Source organism: Aotus nancymaae, unplaced genomic scaffold, assembly GCF_030222135.1.
Source record: "Aotus nancymaae isolate 86718 unplaced genomic scaffold, 86718_ANA_hifiasm-v0.15.2.pri h1tg000043l, whole genome shotgun sequence".
Lineage (NCBI taxonomy): Eukaryota > Metazoa > Chordata > Mammalia > Primates > Aotidae > Aotus > Aotus nancymaae.
In genome coordinates this window covers 10,540,417-10,558,951 of record NW_026988457.1, presented here as the reverse complement: position 1 = coordinate 10,558,951, position 18,535 = coordinate 10,540,417, and the positions used below count along the sequence as shown (strand labels likewise).

At 35.5% G+C, this 18,535-nt stretch overlaps 1 protein-coding gene across 1 annotated transcript; it reads right to left on the bottom strand.

Moving 5' to 3' along the window:
- Positions 1-1,003: 1,003 nt before the first annotated feature.
- UFM1 (ubiquitin fold modifier 1) lies at positions 1,004-16,287 on the bottom strand. The gene is made up of 6 exons (XM_012469836.3): positions 16,178-16,287; positions 16,044-16,100; positions 11,114-11,171; positions 6,962-7,001; positions 5,765-5,797; positions 1,004-3,740 (listed from the first exon to the last, which is right to left on the bottom strand). Coding segments are annotated over exons 1-6 (258 nt in total). The 5' UTR covers positions 16,180-16,287; the 3' UTR covers positions 1,004-3,672.
- Positions 16,288-18,535: the final 2,248 nt, after the last annotated feature.

The following is an 18,535-nucleotide window of genomic DNA, read 5'->3' as shown; positions in this document are numbered from 1 at the left end:
ACATGGTAGACAGTTTTAATATCTTAGTAGTGGAGTAGAGGAATTAAACAGGATTGCATTTTCTTCCCACTGACTTTCCTTTTGAACAGCGAATTCTAAGAAAAACATTAAAAAACGTTTGACTTGAAAACTTTAAAGGTTGTATAGTGAGTGAGACTGTTAGCTAGCACCTTTATGCTCAGGCTACTTACCAAGCATTTGAAAGTGCACTGTCCAAGATTCCAGAACATACTCTAGTTACTTTGACCCTTTAGACCTCATTCTGTTCTTCTACAAAGTGAAAAGGTAGCCTTCTCATTAATTCTCAAACCACATGCATGGGAGAAATCACCAGGCCTCCTTTTTACAGAGGTTCTTATGTATTATCCCAGACTTAATAAATCAGAATTCAACAAGTGGTTTCCAAAAATCTGTATTTTCAATTTCCTAGGTGACTCTCATATCACCTAGGTTTGGAACCTACCAGTCTAGCCAGTTACAATAACCCCATTCTCTTCTCCACTTTTTTTTTTCCATCTGTAAAATGGACAGGCATTTGGAAGTGCTGTGATGTATCGCTTAATCAAAGGAACAGATTCTGAGAAATGCTTCCTTGGGCAACTTTATCACTGTGTGAACATCACAACGTACATATGCAAACCTACCTGAATGTCGCCTACTACAAATTTAGGCTATATGGTACAGCCTATTGCTCCTAGGCTACAAACCCGTAGAGCATGTTACTGTACCAAAGACTGTAAGCAATTGTAAAATGATGATAGAAGTACTTGTGTATCTAAACATAGATAAGGTACAGTAAAATACAGTATTATAATATTGGACCACAGTTATATGCAGTCTGTTGTTAGACGAAACATCATTATGTGGCAGATGACTATTGACTGACTTCTATGACTTAGGGTCATTAATCATCTTTGCTGTTTGTTGTTTCTTTACTACATGTGTTATATACTGACTCAACAGGTGTGCTGATTAAGAGCTCTAATAATAAGAGTAGACAATATGGTTTACAATATAACAAAATGTATTTTCATTAGATATTAATTATGAACCAATAATGCATGTCAACTAAATACTTCAAATCACATTCTGCACAAAGAATTACAGATCACATTTAATAACAAAATGTTTAGTTGTTTAATAAAATGTTTTTCGGAACTTACAATATAATTTTCAAAACCAAAGAATAAAAATATTAAATACATAATTTTATGGCACAGGACAACATAAATTTATTTCTGCAACACAGCAGGCAAACTTTTGTGCTAGAAACAGAGTGGAGAAAAATCTAAATTAAATCATAAAGTCAGGAAATGAATGTTCATAAATTTCTGGTTAACTGAGGCTCATTATTTATTTTAAGAAGCAAGGGCCTTTGAACATCAGATTTTGTTTATAAAAGTAACTTCCTCAAACATCAGATTTTTTTCACCTCAGCAATTTCTTTTCCCTTGGATAATTCATAATCCTGCTGTTCGTCACATTTACAAATATCTGGTAATTTCATAAACTACCAATGGCACACTTCAAATGCTGAATCTGATGAATTTTCTTCTATTTTGTTTTCCCCCAGTGAATCTAGGGCCTATGATACAGAAGATACTGAAACATGCCAAGATAATAATTGGTCTTAGAGAAACTTTACAACAAATATTTAACGAAAGCCACGACATTTCTAGCTCTAAAGAGTCAAACACAATCCCTGCTTCCAGAGTTCACCATTCAGAATACAGCAGGTCAAGCACTGATTCTGAATCATTATGAGCTTTAATTTCATCTTTCAAGATTTGCATTGATACTGATTTCTTCTGGAAGGGCAAATAAAATCTTCCCATATACACATCATTCTTTGGATTCTCATAAGGGGTATTTTGAAATCTGTATGTTGACAAGGCCAGTAGATACTTTTTCTCTAATTGCCTTCTACTACTTAAGACTATTTTCCCTTTCAGTTTCTCCCCAACATATACCTTCTGCAGTTTTGTCTATCCAGTAGGCTTTTCTGTAAAACTCTGCTACACCTTTCTGTTCCCCTTCACTGTTTTCCTCTGTTGCTTTGCTGCTTAACAGAAGCCTGGTGATCTGGGCTTCCCATCTTTCTTTTCCTGGCTTCTTATTCACATAGGTGACTAATCTTAGCACTGCCTTAAAAGTTGGGTCTTCAATAAATAGATCTCATCAGCACTTCTGATCTGCATTTCCTTCAGCTTTTTTTTTTTTGATCTTCAGATCTTCTGTGCAATAATACTCTGTTATTTAGAAATATCACCCTCAAAACACCAATGGTTTCCTGAAGACACTTGTTTTAAAAGTTGTATCAAAAGAGATTGATAAAGGAATGTAAAACTCAGCAAAGGATGCTTCTACTGTATTGTGAATTCCCACCATTACTAGTACTGGATTCCTCAAGTCCACCATTAAAACCTAGTATGAGACATCAATTTATACACATAACAGTTAGACTAAAATTTTAATTTTTTTGGTTGATATTAAACCGTAATTTTTTTTTTTTTTTTTTTTTTTTTGAGATGGAGTTTCACTCTTGTTACCCAGGCTGGAGTGCAATGGCGCGATCTCGGCTCACCGCAACCTCCGCCTCCTGGGTTCAGGCAATTCTCCTGCCTCAGCCTCCTGAGTAGCTGGGATTACAGGCACGCGCCACCATGCCCAGCTAACTTTTTGTATTTTTTTTAGTAGAGACGGGGTTTCACCTTGTTGACCAGGATGGTCTCGATCTCTTGACCTCGTGATCCACCCGCCTCGGCCTCCCAAAGTGCTGGGATTACAGGCGTGAGCCACCGCGCCCGGCCTAAACCGTAATTTATATAGTACATGAGTGAATCTTAAAAAAAGTAAATGATAAAAATTTAATATAGTTAACTGTTCACTGATATGACTACTGACTTCATCATAACCTACAGATTTAATTAAAAATTAAACTGTGTCTACAAATCAGATTCTATCAAGCAAATTGCCATCCATGATCCAAAATTCTTTTTTTTTTTTTGAGACAGAGTTTTGCTCTTATTACCCAGGCTGGCGTGCAACGGTGCGATCTTGGCTCACCGCAACCTGCACCTCCTGGGTTCAAGCAATTCTCCTACCTCAGCCTCCCGAGTAGCTGGGACTACAGGCTGCGCCACCATGCCCAGCTAATTTTTGTATTTTTAGTAGAGATGGGATTTCACCATGTTGACCAGGATGGTCTCGATCTCTTGACCTAGTGATCCACCCACCTCAGCCTCCCAAAGTGCTGGGATTATAGGTATGAGCCACCGCGCCCGGCCCCAATCCAAAATTCTTTTTATCTTTTTAACTCAAATGAATATATAAGATTCAGTAAATTTTAATGTTCCGAATAGTTCTCTAAAAAATTATCAGAAGCTTCCAGTTAACAGTTAGCTAATTCATTTACCCCCAACAAACTACCTGTTTGTGTTGTGAGGTAGCAATCAAAGACTGTATGATCTTCTGTGATGGTAGTACCCTTAATTCATACACATTCCCTCTTCACATGAAGAGTATGGACAAAAAGGGACAGATGAGTCACCTTTCAATACTCATTGACTCTTGTGTTTTCATAGTATGTTAAATGCCTGATTTCAATTTTACAACAACAAAAATTACCAATATTTATTCTGAAAGGCAATTGTATGTTCCAAATAGCAGCTATTAACAACTTCCAACACGATCTCTAGGAATAATCCGCAGTTCTGAACCATGTTTTAGAAAAACATTTCCTATACAAACAGACAAAACATAAAGTTAGGTTTCTAAAAATCAAGTTAGCTTAATATTCTGACAATTACTACATATAATAAATGATTTAGCAAACAGTAAAACAGGTACAAAAGCTCAAGCATCATGAAACCCCAATTCCATGCTTTTTAAATCTTGTTCTTATTCTCATATCTTTACAATCCAACAAATGCTTAAAATTTAAAATAACACCAGCCATAAAAATGCTGACAAATACTTTCAGCAAGTAACAATGTGAATAAATTTAATCATGAATATTTCCTTCAATACATAATAATATATCTAAGGACAGAAAAAAATGTAAATTACTACAAGTGACAAAAATTTAGATACCCTGACATATTTGGGGTCAGTTGCCTGCTGAGATTTTCTTCATATCCAATGATATGCACATTCAGTTTTTAAAGGTAACATAACAAGCAATCTGTTCGAGTTAGCGTAATTAAAACCACTGTAAACTGCTGAAAGTTTCTCAAATAAGGAAAAAAGAAACCTCTGTCTAGTAAGTTTAATGGCATCCATACAATAAAGTGCCTCACGATTTTCAATAAACCTTTTTTTTTTTTTTTTTTTTTTTTTTGAGACGGAGTCTCGCTCTTGTTACCCAGGCTGGAGTGCAATGGCGCGATCTCGGCTCACCGCAACCTCCGCCTCCTGGGTTCAGGCAATTCTCCTGCCTCAGCCTCCTGAGTAGCTGGGATTACAGGCACGCGCCACCGTGCCCAGCTAATTTTTTTGTATTAATAGAGACGGGGTTTCACAATGTTGACCAGGATGGTCTCGATCTCTCGACCTCGTGATCCACCCGCCTCGGCCTCCGAAAGTGCTGGAATTACAGGCTTGAGCCACCGCGCCCGGCCTTCAATAAACCTTTTTAATTTAATAGAAGTCTATATTAAAAACTACTGAAGTAACAAAAATTTGCAATTTTAAAATCACTCTTTATTTTCTCTATGGCTGAATTTCAACCACAAGGCCTATGAAAACAACATAATTTTGTTACAATTAAAAATTACTTTAGAATATAATTTAAAAATACTGCTCTAGAATGAGGTTACATTAAAACATGTCTAATTTTAAAACTTTAGATTATTAGCCCAAGATATTACATTTAAAAAATATAAAACTATGTTTTAAAAAGTTTTAGACTACTTTTCATAAAGTATGAGACTACTTTCACCCTGCCACCTGGTTAGGACACCAATATATCACCTGTATAAACTTAATGGTTTGAAGATCTGAGTCTAGACTCAGCCTCTTGAAATGTAGATGACTGTATTAAAAAAAGAATAGCACTTAATGAATGCTTTCTATAAATAATCCAAGTTATTAAGCAGTTTACATTCACTATCTCACAACTACCTTAAGAGGTAGGTCAAAAATCCTTATTCCAATGAGAAAGCAATCTTATCTACAGACATTTTGTTATATATAATAAGTCCCCTTAATTCTTTTTTTTTTTTTTTTTTTTTTCTTTGAGACAGAATTTCGCTCTTGTTACCCAGGCTGGAGTGCAACGGCACGATCTCGGCTCACTGCAACCTCTGCCTCCTGGGTTCAGGCAATTCTCTTGCCTCAGCCTCCTGAGTAGCTGGGATTACAGGCACACACCACCGTGCCCAGCTAATTATTGTATTTTTAGTAGAGACAGGGTTTTACCATGTTGACCAGGATGGTCTCAATCTCATGACCTCATGATCCACCCGCCTCGGCCTCCCAAAGTGCTGGGATTACAGGCGTGAGCCACCACGCCCGGCAATCCCCTTAATTCTTAAGCCACTATTAGGTTTTCTGTTACTTGTAGCCAAAAACATCTATAATCGATATACATAATGAAACAACCTATTACTTAGACACACAGGTAAAGACTGGTATATAATCCCTAACAAATAGCTCCATTATATTAAAATACTGTCAAGTATACTTAGAATAACTTAAATATTCAGTGTCAATTGACATCTATAACCCCACCCACTCCTCCATGAGTTTTCAAATAGATACTCACCAGCAGTCTGTGCAGGATTTATTCCTATTCCATCTAGAAAATAAGTTGTAAAATCACATACATTATTTCTAAAGCTAAAATAGTTTCATAGTAGCAAGAAGAGAGATTTGCCAAAATAGTGCTGCTGTGTATACAGACACAAGCCAGACAATTTAAATCCAAGAACACGAGTGACAATCTTTCAGGTAAATTATCTGTTGAAACCTACTATTCTGCATTCATACACATTGATGGGTTAGACAAAAACGTCTGTCAATGCAATGATCTTGCTAAGTTCTATGGAATATAGGTTATTCATTCTATTTTGTCACATAGAATTAAAAATAATGTTTGTCATTTCTTCCAAAAAACTAAAACGCACTTAGGTATGCCATGAATCACCTTCGTATTGCTCTGGGTCTGTCTTAAGGCTGGGAGAGCTCACAAAGGCATGTACTTCAACGCACGTTACTAAGTTATGAACCTAAAACTTTCCAGAAACTAAGCCAGCTTTTTCCTAACAGAGAAATACGTTAATGTGGCAGAATGCAGAATATTTTAGAGTGAGAAATCCTGTCTTATCTAAGTTACATCATGCACAGTAAGCCCATCTCCTGTTAGTCTATCCAAACTGCACGTGGGCAACTCATCAGCACCCATCAATACCACATTGTATACCTGAAACACAGTTAAGCCCTCCCTGCCATCTTTATTCCTCATCTTATTTCACTAATGATTAAGACGAATTCCATCATCGATTATCAGTGTTCCAAGATATTAAGATTTTTAATTATATACCTAAAAGTGAATAAAATTCTCATTATTGCAAGCCTATAAGAAACCATTTTTTATCAGGAAAGGTATAGCAAAGGTATATCCTTGCTTAACTTTCTATATTCTAAAGCATTTACTAAACAACTTTACTTAATTTTAAAAAACTTGCTATATTTAAAAGAAAAAGTCATTTTCAGTTATAATCTGGCATGAACTGGTAAGGATAAAAGATATTATAAAGTGCTATAGTATACCACAAGCACAAGGAAATGAAAGGAGCTAATTATGAACAATAACCCTGACTTAGTGTTTACCATTAAGAATAACATTTATGTCGATATACATATATTTGGGGCTTTTTGTATTTAATTTTTATTAATTTGGTTCCTTTTAAATCATTTTGATAAATTTCAGGTAACACATAATTTTAAAATGAATTCTTACCATTGGTAATAATTGCACTTGTTGCAGCAGGAACTTTAAACTAAATGGAAGGAAAAAAAATACATATATATATATATGTATACATATATAAAACTACAAAAGATAATTAGCAAGAATGGGATACAAATAACATTTTTATAATTCTAAAATATGATTAATCTTTTAGAATAAGTGAAACCATTGAGGAAAGTACAGTTGACCCTTGAATGACATGTGCAGATTTTCTTCTGCCTCTGCTACTCCTGAGAAAGCAAGACCAACTCTTCCTCTCCCTTCTCCTCAGTCTATTCAACATAAGACAAGGGTTAAGAAGACCTTTTGGATGGTCCACTTCCACTTAATGAATAGTAAATAAACATCCTCTTATGATTTTCTTAATATTTCTTTTCTGTAGCTTACTTTATTCTAAGAATACGGTATATAATACACATAACAAAATATATATTAATTGCCTGATTATCAGTAAGGCCTCCAGTCAACAGTAGACTATTTAAAGTTTTTGAGAAATCAAAAAGTTGTATGCAGATTTTCAACTGCACAGGGGGTTAGAACCCCTAACCCCCACGTTATTCAAGAGTCAACTGGACTATATAATTTCCTTTACTGTAAAAAAGAAATAAAGAAACTCTATACTATAATCAATGCTTTCTATTGTATTTCGTACACCATTAATTGTAAAAGTTTACCTTATTTTATGTATTACAAAAATGAAAAATCATTGTCTATTTATGCCCAGATCAATGTTTACTCTTTAAGACTTACCCATCAGTTTTGTCATTTATAATTCTCTTGAATAGCAAAAAAGTATATGCAAAATAGACTGATGAGATTACTCCTAAAATTTCTCCATAGAAATTGCAAGATCTGAACAGATGCTCTGTTTAATGGGTGTTGCCTACAGAAGATTTTCAGGTAACAACCAAAGCTCGTATTCCTTACATACTCCTTAAATGATCTGCTGATTTAAAGCTCAAGGGATTGCAATAGTCCAATTATGTCATTAGGAAATAATAATTAACTGTAGATAATGTTACCTAGACAACTATGTGAATGCCATCTGGCCAACAGTGATAGCAAGCTTCCCCTGATCCATTTCAGAGATGTTTAAAACGATGTGTTTTTTAAATCAATGAAATGTGGTATGGAATTTATTGGTAGCTAAAAGCATCTATAGCATCCATCTCTTAAAGAGACCAGCAATTGCCAAAGTGTGTTTATGTCTTCATAGTTTATTCACTGGTCCAACAAATACTTATTAAGTATGTTTGTGCTATGGATTAACTTTATAGATATTATAGTTGAATTCTGTGATCAAGTAAGTTTGGAAAACACATTAAACTAGTGGTCTTCTCAAAAGCCTTTCATATACTGCTAACAGAAATGAACTGTTTCTCATACTTTCAATATGGTAATCCCTGTTCTTCATGGCTTTTTTTTTGGTGGTACTATTTTGTGTATGGTTCTACTTGCCTGGGAAACTCTACTTTAGGCATTGATAATCATCACATATACACAGTTGAGAAAAACTAAAAGCTTATTTTAAATTATAAATTGAAGAATAAACTTTTAAAATAAGGCCTTAAAAATGCCTGAGAACAATTATTTGTTATAGTATTCTGTACCTATTAATAATAAATACATTTTAGCACTTTGGGAAGCTGAGGCTGGCAGATCATGAGGTCAAGAGATCAAGACCATCATGGCCAACATATTGAAACCCTGTCTCTACTAAAAATACAAAATCAGCTGGGCATGATGGTGTGCACCTGTAGTCCCTGCTACTCAGTAGCCTGAGGCAGGAGAATTGCTTGAACCTGGGAGGCAGAGGTTACAGACAGCTGAGATTGTGCCACTGCACTCCAGCCTGGCAACAGAGTGAGACTCCATCGCAAAAAAAACAAAACAAAAATTAATAATAAACATATTTTAATTTCAATGTGGTATACTCTTATAATTGTGTCCTTTTAAAGATATAAAAATTTTTAAAGAATTTCAAATGTAGTTAAGTAGACTTAAAAATGCATCACAAATATTTTGCACAGGCCATAATCTCAATAAGAATTTGATCAAACACTCAAAATAATTATAGTGCTCTCAGATTTCCAAAGATAGAGTCCTACAAAGTTTTTAGTTACCCTAGTGATTGAGTCTTACTTTTACATCATGTCCACTTTAAGATACGCTATGTATTTTCTTAGTCACACCCATGTAGTAGCAATCTATAACTTTTAAAACCAAAAGCAATTGCTGACAGTTTTTCCCTTAGGCAGAATGTGGAAGAAATGGTTAAACTAAAATATGAAGAGGCATCACTAGTGATGTAAAATGTAGTATCTACTCCTTTTTTGTCCTACAATACTGACAGGTTTTCTACTGAATGCAAACTATTCTTTTATGCTCTCCTGTTTTCATTTATTTTCCTCCTCAGATCCCCCATAATTCTTATCATTTAGGCTGTTAAGGGCTCTTTGAAGGTTTCAGCAAGTCATTACTTACCCCAATCATGTGCTGGGAAATTTTATTATTGCTTACTGAGACAATTTTAACAGAGATTTAAATCCAGACTCTTGCTTTCTTGAGTCAACTTCTGTTCGCACTGAATGATTCTACAATGTCATCTCGTGAAAGCCCCTCTCACAATGACCTCTAAGTCATATCCTTGCTAAATATGTAACACCTATGATTTATAACAGTGATCCACTTAGACCTAATGAATAGTAAATATACTTTCACTTAGGATTTTCTTAACATTTTCTTTTCTGTAGCTTACTTTACTGTAAGCTTTACTTATAAGCTACATTAATCAATATATATGGTTATGTGGTGTTTCTTAGTTTATTCACTACTGTATGTTAAGATTTTCTTCTACTTTTATTAGAAAAGCAGGATAACAAAAATGCCTTTGCATTATAAAGGACACATAATAAAGTATCTACAAAATATAACAAATATTAATGAAAGCTTGTATAGATCTACTTCTTAAATCTGGAATTTGTAGATTCTGTTATGCTCCAGACTAGGAATATTTCTTGTAAGTAATCTGTGCAGCAAAAAATAATGACAATGCTATATTCAGATTTGTGTTTCATCACATTTTTCTTACTCCTTTGGCATAAAAAATATATCAACAATGACACAAAACAAATGCTACTAGTTGGCAGTTTACTTCTGAATGAATGACAAATGATGTTAGTGATTCCTGACAATACAAGGACCTCTGACCACTGATGAATTGGCTGACTTCCCGTAAATCGCTTAAGTACAGGGCAGGATTCTGTATTAAGCTATTTCCTTATTAATGTAGTTATGAAAATTATTTTTCTGTGACTATAAACTTTTCTAAATATTCTGAACCAAAACATTTTGATTTGAGTTACAATGTACTGGTTTAGCACTTTTAGCTTCACCAAATTTCAGTAAATAATGTTTTTTCTCAAAATCACTTGATCAGAGAGAAAGACAGGCATTAACTACTTCCAATTTACAGACTGAAAAAGAGGGATTTGCATCATGTCATACAACTTACTAACGACACACCAAAACAGGAACTCTAAGTCTCCCAAGTCACATTTGGGTGCCATTTCTACCAGATCAAGCTACTTTTCCAAGTGTCATGTCTAAAAAGTTGCATTATAGATGCTTCTAAAAATTTTGAATGAAAAAATTTCGAATGAAAAAATTTCTTATAAAACAGAAAACTGAAGCATGTTTTAAAAAACTAGACACTTTTCAAAACAACAAATTTTACTGATATTCCACATATTCAGATAGAAAATTTGAAAACTATGATAAAGATTTTACAAAATTGTATTTCTGGAATCAAAACTAGTAAAATATAAGTACATAGAATATAAGGTGATATGATGTTGCATTTTAAACAACATTTACAAATCAGTACCTTTTTAATTTTCATAAAAATTCTCCTTATAATTTTCAATGGTTTAATTAATCAGATATGTCAATTTGTTTAACTCATGCTTCTTATATCTGAAAGTAAGTCTTAACTATCATCCTACTTACAACTTTTGATCACATTATCCTAGTAATGAAACACATGGAAATGATGAGTCAACACGCAGGCAAATCTTAAAGATGTTTGAAGTCTATTGGCAAACTGCATTTCATGAAGGTTGACCCAACTTCTGTACTTACTTCTTCTGCTGCAAACTTTAAGACTGCTGTGAAAGGTGTACTTTCAGGAACACTGAGTCTGCAAGAAGAATTTTAAAACAGTTTCTTTTAAAGTCAACATTTTCTAAAAAAGCCTTTTTGTTCCTTATTTCTGTGACTGTAGCCAATCTGGACAAAGCTGTCTTTTCAGTTTCAAAGTTAGTGATTTTGATTGCATATTACATTATTTAAGTCAAAGTAATAATAATAATTTAAAAAACCCAAATGGCAAATAGCCTTAGAGCTAGGATGATGCCCGAGCTCCACTCGAGAATTAATCTCTACAGGTGTAGACTTATATATTTTCTAACACTTTGATACACCTAAGTCTAGCATATGGACTGCTGTTTGTTTCTAAAGATGGATTTCAAAAAGGGGAAGCTCTCCTTGGTCTTCAGTCTACTTTATGTCCCATCTAAATACCTATGCACTTGATGCAGTAATGTTATCATTTTCATTATGTAAGTAGAAGGCTACTTGGGAAGCATCACTGGATCATAAAGCTTTTGATGAGCCTTCTGTGTACTCTTAATAATCACGTCCAAAATTTGTAGACCAAATTGATAAAAATACATTAACTTTATTAAGGCAAAATGCCAATAATAAATTGATTTTTCCACCATCATTTAAAATGGGCTAAGTAAAATCAAATAACATTTGAAGAGGGATCTGTGACTTTGTTAACTGACTCGTATAATGGCAAGTATTTTAAAGATCACCAATACATAGATTTTTTTTTTCTTAATTACTTAGTCCCAGGGTCAATCTGTATTAATTTTCCAATTAAAAAAAAACAAACAGAAATTTACTTTATACCTTAAGAAAATACTTAAAGACACAGTAAGAGGTTTTTAATTTTTTTAAAAATATGATTCTTAAGGTAAAATAAATTACAATGAGTAAAAACAGAAAACAATCTTTCAAAGCAGAGGAGACTGACAAGCTAGCATTTCTCACTGAAACGCCTCTATTTGTCATCATAGCATATTGTATTATTCTTAAGTGTCTTAATACTATCTACCATTATTCTCAAGTGTATGCCCAGGCTCCTCACTCAGTCCACAGATCTCTGAATGTAAGAATCATTATATCAGGAACAGCATATGGTAGCAGTTTTCAGTAACAGAAATGTGAATAGACTTCTTGGCTGCCCTCATTCCACAATTCCAAAGGATGAAATGGGTAATCATTTTTACCCTTTCTTTACTTATTTTTGGAGGTGCAGAATATAAAAACATAATCCTAAAGGACAGCCATTTGTTTAAAAACTAATGGACTGGCAATGTGACAGTTTTCAAAGCAGACAATGTGATAGTTTACAAACTTTGTAAATTTATTTACAAGGTTCACAAAGTATTTTTGCAGTATATATGTAGTTTAGAATCTGAGATCCATTTTCCTAGAACTCTGCATCAATCAGAGAACTTCTAAACCCTTGGAATTCAATTCACTTTTAAATTGGAGACTTGGAAATGTCCTTACAATGTAACTAGATGTCATATTGATGCTCATTAAAATAAGTTTCTATCTGTATATTAAGTTGGTGAGTATCCACAGACAAGCCAATGAAATAAATCAAAAATGAAAACATCTTTTAATGCAAGTTCTAATTGGCAGAAAATTAGAGAAAATGAGAGTTACAGTGACTACACAGATCCTCCCTAAAGTTCTATTTGCTATGCCAGTCAATGATAGACTGGATAAAGAAAATGTGGCACATAGACGCCAGGGAATACTATGCAGCCATAAAAAAAGGATGAGTTCATATTCTTTGCAGGGACATGAATGAAGCTAGAAAACCATCATTCTCAGCAAACTAACACAAGAACAGAGAATCAAACACCACAGGTTCTCATTCATAAGCAGGAGTTGAACAATGAAAACACATGGACACAGGGAGGGGAATATCACACACTGGGGCCTGTCCATGGGTGGGGGCCTAGAGGAGGGAGAGTATTAGGAGAAATACATGTACATGATGGGTTGATGGGTGCAGCAAACCAGCATGGCACATGTATACCTACATAACAAACCTGCACATTCTGTACAAGTACCCCAGAAAAGAAAAAAAAGTAGTTTCTGGCTGGGCCCAGTGGCTCACACCTATAATCCCAGAACTTTGGGAGGCTGAGGCAGGAGGATCACTTGAGCCCATGAGTTCAAGACAGGCCTGGGCAACATAGGGAGACCCTGTCTCTATAAAAAACAAACCAAAAAAATTAGCCAGGTCTAGTGGTGCACAACTGTGGTCCCAGCTATTCAGGAGTCTCAGGTGGGAAAATAAATAAATAAATATAGTTGTATTTACTAGTCCTTTCATAAAATCAGTACTTAAATTATGCTAGTGTTTTGAATAAATTTACATTAATGAGAATTTTTAAATTACTGGCATCATTTGTTCTTTTAATATTTCATATAAACAAAATAGTAACATAAATTGACAAGAAATTATCTTAAAGATTAAGTCCACAGGTAGCTAAAGAAGGGTGAGATTAACTCTGTGGACAATTACAAAAATCTTCATAGAGGTGAGATTTTTATTATAAAATATGTTGTGGTCATGAGACTGCATTCTAAGCACAGAAAAGAACAAGTGTAAAGGAAGGAAAGATTAAAAGAGCTAGCTTGTCAATTTGAGAATGGCGAGGCTGAAGCTTTATGTATGTGATTGTGGTACTAAGGACTGAAAGAGAAGAAAATGTGCCAAATAAGACAGGAAAGATTTGAAATAGACTGAAAAAGCAAAAGCTGTGTTTTTAATTCATCCCATGTATAGAATATTTAACTTCAATAAAAATTCTGCAACCTAGTGTCAATACCAATAGTGCTTCTATTAACAAACAAAAATCAAAACCAAAAGTAAAAACTGGCTTTTCTAGAATTCAACTATTAGGTGATGCTTAACTTAAGGGAGGTTTCTCTATCCAAGTTTGTTTACCTGCTTGACAGGCAAAAAGTGATATTAAAAAGCTAAAACATGTTTTCCCACAAATCTCAGAGTTGCTTCTGTTAGTACCCAAGAAGTAGTTACCATTTACTTTGAAAAGAAAATATAGCACAGATACCCTTGTATACACATTTACATGTTATGTGTATTTTACACACACACACATCCTTATACATACACAACTACACACAATCATTCATACATACTCAACAACAGTTGTACCTACTAAATTCAGTCACTACATATTAACTGAATTAATGTTCCAGGCTCTTAATGATACTGTCCTGCTCCATCCTCTTCTTTCCTTCTCACGATCTCTTTCTAGAGTATATTTGCATACTGATGAGAATAATTCAGTATAGAGGGAGAAACCAATAATGAGGAGAGAGGGGCCACTGGACTCCATCTACTTTAATCTTGACAAGACTGAAATAGATGGGAACCAGAGCTCAAGTGGTTTTTCATAGTAGTGAAGTCATTTTTTCCATTCTAACAGGATGGGAGACTGAAATTAATGGATTTATCGATGTAGTAGTAGGTTCATATTGGTGGAAAGATGACAGAATTTCCCTCTGATGGCTTGAGAGCAAGGGAGAGAGAAGCTGGGGAGAGTTTGAAATTTTTAAACAATCCTTTCTGAGAATAAGGAAGAAAATGAGCAAACTTGAAGAATGTAGAAAAGTGCTAGTTACTATTGATTATAGTAATGAATTTAATGTAAAACCCACCCGTATGTTATTTTCTCCAGGGACATTCAGCTATGTACAGAGAATACAAATAGCTGGTTTACAGAGTTGGTGTTTCACTAACCAAAATATGCTAGGAGGAGAGATAGGGCCACCAGAGTTGAGGATGCTTGCATGAGAATGATTTGAAGATAGACCAATGGACTCTTAAGGAGCAAGGTAAGGAAAACGAGTGGGAATAGCTATAGATTAAAAATCACTGTGATTAACGGACTAAATGAAACGTTGTAGAAGAGAAATTACAGTAAATCAGGTAGGAGAGACTGTAGTTATCCATAACAGTGTCTTTAAACGACATTTTAGAAACGGAGCAATTATTGGAATCTTAAGGTTCTAGGCTGCAACCATGAACACCTGAGATAAAGCGTAAAAAGGATATTTTGGAGATGAAATGAACAAGGGAGCAAAAGGCTGAGAGGTAGGGATCATGGGTTGGTGAATCACTGAAATTTATCAGTTAGGCTAGGTAGGACACAGTACTAAGTATATTAATTATGCAAAAAATCCTATTGTAATTATGTTCTTTGCTACATTTCATGCTACTTCCAACTGCAATAACCTCAAGAGTGTGTACTTAAAATCTATCATTCAACTGCGAAGGATAAGTAAAGGCCCCACATGGATAAACTATCCCCTTTTATGCATTTTCCCATTCCTACTAAATACTCGTTTAAATCTCAACACAGGAAGAGTGTTATCTGAGTCTCATTACTTTGTGATGCCCGATTATTGAGTTACCCATACACACAAAACTCACAAGCCGCAGAATAACAAACGTTCAAGTAATTTCAAAGTTTGACTATCAGGATGGAATGTTTTCCCTAACTTCCTCAAACAGCTGGTTAAAGCGGTGAAACGTTTTTCTAATCTCCAGGAGATGGGGTCTGTTTAAGAATCCCAGCAAATTACCAGAACCTGGTCCACCTGTCCTCCCGCTCCACCTGACCACCAAATGAATTCCGAGGGGAGGTTACTAATCAGAAACACACCCACACCCTCGTGCCGGGGCCAAGCTGCCAAGCTGACACTTAGCGAGCAAGTACGGACCTCTCCTCACAGGCTCCAGTGGGAGAGGCTCCTGGAAGGGCGCGAGCCAGGAAGGTAGAGAAAATGAAGAGATGAAGACTGCATGGGGTAGTTGTTGAAAAGGCTTGGATCACCCCCAGCCCAGCCCCGTCTTGTTCGGCCCCAAAAGGCCCACCCCGGCCGAGCTACTCACACTTTGTACGGCAGCCGCGGATCCGACGTCAGCGTGATCTTAAAAGAAACCTTCGACCTGAGGAAAAGAGTGGGAGAGAGTCAGGGTTGGACAGCAGGACCAAGGATTAAGGCGGTCGGTAAGCAAACACTTACATGGTGGTGTCGGGATGAATCTAGAACACAAGTCAACCCCGCGGGGTAGCACGACTTCCTCCAATGTGCCGGGGACCGCCCCGCGCCACTCACATCCACGTCTCTCTAGGCAAACTGGGGACCTCCGAAATTGTTGCTATCCAACGCACTGCCTGAATATCGGCCCCAAGATTTCATGCTACGTCGCGCTATTAAATCACAAATATCTTATTCTTTTGCGTATAAATAGCTGAGAAAAAAGTATGGATTATGTGTGTAAAATATATTTTTAACTTTGTTAATTTGCTACCATATTTTTAGTCAGGCACAATAATCGTGGGCATAGAGAGTAGGACCCTAGGTCCCAGCTGGTAGGTTGGGGCGGAAGTAAGGGTATAGGGTCGGCAGATGAAGAGCGAGACAGACTTAGGGCGAGGCTGGGGGCGGGGCTGGGGGCGGAGATGGGGCGGGGCTTGGCCGGACACGCTCCAAAGTTGCTAAGGCAACCTGAGCGCGGGAAAGCTTAATTGGTGTTCCAGAAACAGGAATTGTAACACTGGTTTATCATTAGTTTTATTCTGTCTTTCCAGCAAACCAATCCTGTTGTATCCCTTACATTTCTCATAGTTTCTCCTTTACGCTTTACTTTCTGATACTGATTTATAACTAGTTAATTTCACTAAGTAAGAGAGCTATCAAGAGCGAATTCTCTATGCCAAGACTCCCACTGGGTTTGGTGAGAAAAAAACGAGGTTTTTGCATTTCAGGAGCGTGGCGTGTAGTTGGGAAGACTCATCTATGAACAGATTTCAATAATTTGTTATGTGGTCTAATAGAATTAAACCAGTGCGCTAAGTTGCTAATCATTAACCACATTTATTCAGTTTAACCAACTTTGAACCCTTTCTATGTGCCAGGCACTAAGCTAAACTCTGGGGAATCCAAGATGAGTAAGGCAGATAGGTGTCAACTCTCTAGGATCTAACAGTCAGAAGTTCCTTTATAGTGATGACCGAAGAAAATTGTCCTCTAAACTTCATTACAAATCTAAACCTCTGTGTTTGGAAAATATGCATCTCTCTCGCAATGACTGAAATGCTCTTTTAAAATATTGGCATTAATAGACAAAGGAGGAAGCAGGTAGGCATTAAAATAATGGGGCAATCTAGTTGATCTTTAGAATATATGTCAGATTCTTAAGGAGAGAAATTTAAGAGAGGAACCAGGAAGGAACTGTAGTGGGGATAATGGAGACCAAATTCATCTTTGCTATAATTTTGTGGCCAACTGATCTTCCGTGGTGACATTTCCCAATGGAGAGAGTTCTGGTTCTGACTGTAGGAAAGTAAGACTCCAACATTCTCATGACAGTCATCCTCACTTTTTAAAATGCTGGTCTTACCATATATGTATGAAGACAAATATTGATTGACTGATTTAGGGATCAATAGTTACAGCCTTAATAGCTGAAACTATTCAATTAGTGGATGTGACTAAAACTTGTGAGTATGGTAATAAGGATAAAACTATGATTGTGTCTACCCCTTTTCAGCTAGCCAAATAATAATCATAGAGATTAGTGTACATATTTACCGTCTATATATGTAAGACTACATATATATTTTGAAACAAAATTTGCATCCTGCTATTTATAGTTTGGTGTCTGCTCGTGTATCAAAACATGGCAAAATCCTAAAGAGAAAAATGTATTTTGATCAGAGAGCTTTTATTGTATGTATAAAAAGTGGTGAAAACAGAATTCAGCCCCAGGCAGTGTGACTTTGGTACTCAGATTCTGTTGCTTCAGAAAATACATTTGTATAATATATCAAAATGACATCTCTTGAGATATTAAAAAGTAGCTGTTTCTAAATGTTTAGAATTATTTTTCACCTCAGTTCCCCAACTCTGCTTCTCATATGTTTGTCTCCTCAGAGTCACAGCATGATTTGTAGAGCCTCCTGTGTTTTATTTTGCTTAGGATAAGAAAGAAATTATAAATGGATTTATTTATACTTAATATTTTGTTTGTTTTTAAACATTGTGAAGGGATTTGCAATTGGAAATTTTTATAGCAAAACAAGGACCTTCTCATTTACTGAAAAGTTAAAATGTTAAAGTACATTTAACGACTATAATCAGAAGCAAACTCCGAAGCAAATTTTTGGAGATCATTGGCAAATGTAACATTTTAAGACAACAAACATCCTAAATGGCCTAATGTATTTTGGAAAAGATCCAATTAGTACCACGTAGAGGCAGAAATGATTGTAGAAGTGCACAGTGTGACCATATTAGAACTCATTAAATGTCAATGAAGCGTACCAGTATTCTATTTGCAAATGCATATAAGTTTTCCATTATTAGAAGAAAGCCAGA

What these genes read in the sequence shown, in the direction of transcription:
- UFM1 (XM_012469836.3), bottom strand. An exon ending in TAAAGTTTGCAGCAGAAGAA is followed by an intron (nt 7,002 to 11,113) that starts GTAAGTACAGAA and finishes CCTTCCATTTAG; the next exon opens with TTTAAAGTTCCTGCTGCAAC. An exon ending in AAATCCTGCACAGACTGCTG is followed by an intron (nt 3,741 to 5,764) that starts GTGAGTATCTAT and finishes CTGTTTGTATAG; the next exon opens with GAAATGTTTTTCTAAAACAT.